This window comes from Agrilus planipennis, unplaced genomic scaffold (assembly GCF_000699045.2).
Source record: "Agrilus planipennis isolate EAB-ADULT unplaced genomic scaffold, Apla_2.0 scaffold1028, whole genome shotgun sequence".
Lineage (NCBI taxonomy): Eukaryota > Metazoa > Arthropoda > Insecta > Coleoptera > Buprestidae > Agrilus > Agrilus planipennis.
Genome location: NW_020439678.1, coordinates 2856 through 9204, shown reverse-complemented (window position 1 = coordinate 9204; position 6349 = coordinate 2856). Strand labels below are relative to the sequence as shown.

The 6349-nt window shown below is 28.3% G+C and overlaps 1 protein-coding gene across 2 annotated transcripts; it reads left to right on the top strand.

The window, feature by feature from the left end:
• Positions 1 to 43: 43 nt before the first annotated feature.
• LOC108743663 (probable glycerol-3-phosphate dehydrogenase, mitochondrial) lies at positions 44 to 4140 on the top strand (the record flags this gene model as incomplete). 2 transcript variants are annotated; one of them, XM_025979416.1, is given in 4 exon segments in its annotated part: positions 44 to 253; positions 318 to 517; positions 2992 to 3090; positions 3649 to 4140. In XM_025979416.1, coding segments are annotated over 4 exon segments (644 nt in total), but the record flags the coding sequence as incomplete, so codon positions are not given.
• Between the last annotated feature and the right edge of the window lie 2209 nt (positions 4141 to 6349).

The window sequence follows — 6349 nt, the reverse complement described above, 5'->3', positions numbered from 1 at the left end:
GCGCTATTGCAATTTTATAGAGCAATTTTTGCAATTATTTTAGGCAAACGTTGGCCTGTAATCGGTAAAAAAATTCACCCGGAATTCCCTTATATCGATGCGGAAGTTCGATATGGGGTTCGAGAGTATGCAATGACAGCGATCGATCTGATTGCTAGAAGGGTGAGACTGGCTTTTTTAAACGTACAAGCTGCCCAGGAAGCACTTCCGGAAGTAATCAAAATAATGAGCGAAGAACTCGGTTGGTCAGAGGGTAAACAACAATATTACAGGTACCGTTTAAATAATATTTATGACGACATGAACTTTGTTAACAGCGGAACAAAAGAAACAACTTAATGAAGCAACAGAATTCTTGAACAACGAAATGGGACAAATGGTTAACCGCGCAAGTAGAGACAAACTACCCATCAACCTTAGTAAAGAAGAAATCCAATTATACATTAAACGTTTCCAGATAATTGATAAGGACCGTAAGGGTTACGTGTCTATTAATGACATAAGAAGAAGTCTTAAGGTAAGAAAACTTTTTCAGTTGCTTTTACCCATTAAATGATCAAATCAAACATTTTTTGAAAAGTTTCTCTGAAATTCATAAGAAGACTTGACCATTGACCAATGATTAGTTCTTCTTCTGAAGATGGTCTTATAGCTTATCGAAACTTGTTAAGAATTTTAATCAATTAAGTGAAAATTTTCAAAAAGTATTTTTTCTACAAATGTCAGTATGGTTAACTTTTATATAGTAGAGGCTAACCTTATCAATTTATTCAAGAAATTGAAGGTTTCAAGTGTGACGCATCAGTATGGTAATCAATTTTTACCATTAGAATAAAATCTCAGACCTGAAAATTTAAACTAAACTTAATTAGATTCAAAGTATTTGGCACGACATTTTACGTTTGTTTTGTGAAAGTTATACTCCTTTGGCGGCATTGGGAGTGAAATTTTAGCATGCAACGGATGTTGCGCGCGCACAGCTAATGAAAATATACATATGTGTACACCGGCTAAATTAATAATTGGTAAATAGAATTATTACTTCAAACACGTGTATAAGTCTAAAAATACTCACAAGTATCATAGTAAATACTTCGGCCTACCTGCAAAGAAATGGAAAATTAAAGTCATATTTTCAAAAGTTATTAAAGTACTGCTGATTGTAAATTATTAAAAAATAATAATATATATATATATATATGTATATTAAGGTTAATATACTTCCTTGACTAGTGTGTAAACTAGCTGGATAATATACAAACTATCCAAATGTCTTGTTTGACTGATATGATAGAATCAATAATAATAATACATTACATTTCTTAAAAGGAAATACATAGTAACGATAAGCACTTCGTGGGTGCTGTCTTCTCCTACCACAGCGTATAATCCTATAAGCATATCCGTCAAACCAGACAGTTTTACTTTGTATATATAAGTACTATCTAATATCCGGATAGTTTACAAACTAGCCATGGAAGAAATTTGAATGGTCCTGGTAAAGCACTCAAAATGTGTTTTCCAAGGTAAATACATGACTAAACATTTTATTTGTTGATTAGAAAAAAATCTCTGTACCTAAGGGTAAAAACACCTGTCTACCTGATTGTCTACAATTAACAACTAATAATATGCATGTAAACAAGTTACATTAAATACCTTTAAATTCTTCTAATTTTCTAATGGATTTATGTATCTACCCCTTGGAATTAGTAGCACTTTTACAACACATTTAGAATAAGTATATACACAACACTCGCGTACTATTGGCATTAAATTTACTATATTTCACAATAGAATAATACCACACACATAAAGCAATGTTTTAACTAGACACGGAAAGGCACGAGACGCCGAATCTTGCTAACGATAATAAGTGAAAGGTTAAACTATGTTAATTTAACTCATTTTTTGTTTAGTCTTATCACTACTAAAGAAATAGTGCACATAGAAGCAAGCTAGTATCTCATCAGATAACACCAAGCCGTGCAAGATTTATATCGCTCAAATAATGAAGACTTTTATTGGCCATTTTGTAAATTCCGACTGAAACAATAAATGGCACAGCCAGCGCGATAAATAAAACAGTGACATTTTTGTTTTAAAACGTTTCACACCTCTGACACTTGTTATTTATTCACGGTATTCATACAAAAAGATAAATGTAATTATTTCATAAAGTTTAATTACGTGAATTAAATAGACAATATAAATTTTACAATATTAATAAATTGATAAATAAATGTAGACATCAATAATGGTCAAAAAGAGGAACAAAAAAGCTATTAAATAATTGATTAATTCATTCATATGTATATAGGGTGTACCAAGAAGGATTAGAAGTATAAAGGACCTCAAAGGTTTTTTTACAATAATAATCGTTTCGAATAAAATACTATTTCATGGGACATCTAATCTGGGATAAACTAATGCGTGGATTATAATTTTTTTTATTTAAGGATTTAAAAATAGCTAATCATCGAAATGTTCTATTTAGAAAATTAAATAGGTATATAACATCCATTTTTGACCCCTGACAAAATCAATACTTTTTTTGGTTTTTATTTAAATTTAAATTTTTATATGCAAATAATAAAGGATAAGCTTCTTAATATAGTACGTTAGAAATAAATAAATAAAATAATAAAATAGACCAGAAAATAGATCACATTTATTTTATTTAGACTGAAAGCAATTAACGTTTGCACCCGTTTTAACAACTAACCATTTAATTTTTTACCAAAACTAATTAACACATCCGACTAACATTCATGTGATACCTTAAGACGTCCTGTACACCTACTCATTATAGCCTCTTTATTGATCTACAATTTTTGTTAATTAGTCTCAAGGTATCGACTTGAGTGAAAGGGACATCCACAATTTATTAAATGATGTTGATGCCCAGTACAATGGTCGGATGGATTTACCAGATTTTTTGCAAGTAAGTAAACAATGAACCCTTTAACCGGTATCTTCTATTTATTATAGGAACAAGGGAAAGAGGTTTCCAAGGAGGAACTTCACGAAATCTTAAAGGAAATTGATACAAACATGAACGGACAAGTAGAAATTGACGAATATTTACAGGTTCGAAACGCGCGTTTTGTCACAGTAAAAACAAAGAATGCAGTATTTATTTGCTAATATCATTGTTGGCTTTTTCTTCGAAATATTTTTTTTTTTGTTTTATTTAATCATTTTTTGTTTGCTTTTCTTTTGATTTTTGCACTCCCCATGACTAAAGCAATTTTAATTTTCTGTTATGTTTCCCATTAGACATTTAAAGCACTTTAAGAACTATTTTACTACTACGTGCCTACTAGAACCATAAAACAAATGGCGTCCAACAGTCAATCTTCTTTCATTTATTCCTGTAATTTTCCCAATTAAGTTTCGAATAGAATACCTAACTTGTATCTGTTTGTACCGTTCTATTGAGACAAAACAATAACCGAATGAGATTACAATTAACCCTTGTTTTTCTTTTTTTTTGCATGATTGCTTTATGGCTTGTAAATATTCTTTGCATTTATTTTGCTATGTAAAAAAATTAAAAAAAAAGACGCAAAAGGGACTGTGAACCTTGTAGCAATCTTTTATCAACTATATTTTCGTTAGAATTAAGACAAAACAAAATTATTGTAGATGATGTCGGCCATTAAGTCTGGCCACGTGGCATATTCACGTTTCGCCAAAATGGCGGAGTTAGAAGAAGAGAAACACGAAAAAGAATTATTGAAGAAGAAAATCTCAGTTGAGCGTAGCGGAGGTGGTTTGTAAATGACGAATATAAAGAGAAACAAAAGCGATCTATTAAACAATCAAACGAATGTTTTATTTAAACATGTAGATATAGAAAAAACGGCAGATATTTATTATTTACCTTAGATAATTATTATCGTTAATATTATTTGTTATTGACATAAAAGTACTATTTATTTTTGTGACACTTACTACTATATTTATCCAATTCTTCCAAATATACACGCAACAAAATGGACTGTCAAATAATTATGTACATAAAATTGCATCAGCCCTTATTTATGTACTTATTTCAACAATAATATGAAGTACATGTGATATTATTATTATTACTCTTTACCATAATTGTTTTAAATAAACTTATCAGAATCTAAAGTTTTTTTAATTCACCTGTTGGTGATTTATTTCAATTCAAATATTATTTTAATTCTCTTGGAATTGTAATGTCTTTAATTTCATGCGACAGAGAAAAAGGAAAAAAGCAAACGTTCTATAAACTACAAAAAATCCGCTATTTCATTTAAAAACACTAAAATTGTTTGGGGTACCAAAAATGTCCCCTTCAAAGTTTTCAATTCCGTCTCATAGACAGAAAAGACTGTGATGGATTCATAGTTGGATACTATTCTTATAAACATTTCCTTATTCCTTTATAATGTACGGAACCATAAAATATTTTAATTACTTACTTGGAAGGAAGCATTTCGTTGCAAAAAAGGTACCTTTAAGAAATGTACATCAATAGAGACAAATTGTGTATTAACCACTCTAAAAATAACTAAGTAAGTAAAAAATATAAATAAATATGTAAATATAGATATAATTTAACTGTTAATATGTATAGGTATAACAAGATGGACTTATGAAAATATATCGTAACTACACTTTTCTTCTTGGCATTTATATATTTAATAAAGGAACAATTATTTACTAACTTTTTACTAAATAGTGAAATAAAGAAATTGAGCTAAACATTAATTTGAAAATTTCCTTTTTGAATTTTTCATTAATAGCTAAGTACGTATAATTCTTTTCCAAGGATGCTAATTATTAATAAGCAGTTACTTAAGGCATTTTTTAACAAAATAAGAAATGTACGCACATAGTTAAATTTCAAATTACAAATTCAACAGAGAATCATTTATCACCTACTAGAGTTTAACTTTTTTAAATCTAGTCAGTGATGGCACAAAGAAAAGTATAATTTGGTTTAATATGTTAGTAAATAATAATATGATAACAAACATTAAAATTGTACATATTTATATATAACAATTTAATTCAAGGAACCTTTTGAATTCAATCCAGTTTACACATTCTGCACAATCAACGCTAAAAATATTTCGATCGTCACGAAAATTTTTATAAAACTGCCAACTGTAGTTAAAAATATTTCTTTTTTTTTTTCTTGATTATGCTTACAAAAGAAGTATTGATCTGTTGACAATTCTTCTTTAAGCGTAAAAATTTGAACAAATGTGCAAACTGAATAAAAGGCGCTTGTGGTGATAGTAAATAATTAATATCTTACAAACTGAATTGATACACAAAAAAAATTGTTTATCAAATACAGAAAATTAGATTTGGTTTATATATCTTCTTATGCAATTATGTTATTGAAATTATGTTAATAATGTATATAAATAAGTTAAATCTAAACGAACGTCAAGAATTGTCATCTAACATACTATTAAAAACTACAAAAATAATTTGAAAATTACTAAAAAATTAATAAACAGACAAATGACAATTATGCAAATTATAACTCCACCTGCTCCATCAGTCCGAACAAATTTTTCGGGGTTTTCCAATTTTTCTACTTCCAATTTATGCTTCCAACCTAATAATAAATACATACATGTATGCAAAATAATAAATATTTCCCTAATTTAATTTTATCCCCAGCTAAAGATACAGACGAAGCAAATCTTAAGTAAAAAATTAGGAACAGAAAGCTAAAAATAATCATAATGGAAAATATATTCAATACGATGCACATTTGGTACCTACATACCATGATTTTAGTTATTTTTTTTTTCTAATTTCTTAGTTATACTGAAAAATCCAAATCGATGGACAACATGAAAAAAAATAGTTATTCGTAAATGGTTTTTATTTGTCATTATTATTGTCTTGTATATATTCAACCCCTCATAACATATTTTTGTTAAAAATAATTTATTTAGGTACATTATTTATGGCCAAATAAAACCAATTCATTTTTAGTTTAAAAAATCAAAGGAATATATGTTCTTGATTACAACTTAAATAAACTACAAAAAATTGCAGCGTGAGGTACTACATACGTTTTCATCGAAACTGTTTTTTTTCTCTTTTTTTTTCTATAATGTGTTTATTATAAAAATTATCTTTTATATTTGCAAACGAGTGCAGTTTTTGCTGTAATACCTAATTTTGAGTATAAATAAATTTCAGTGATATACATATGTTGCACAAAAGATGAGCTTTGGACTGCAGTCTGATTTTAGAATTTTAAACTTGATTTTCATTGTACGAATGAGCAAATATTTATTAAATATTTTACCGTTCATATGACTTTCTAATTGTTTTTGTCCATTAGCAG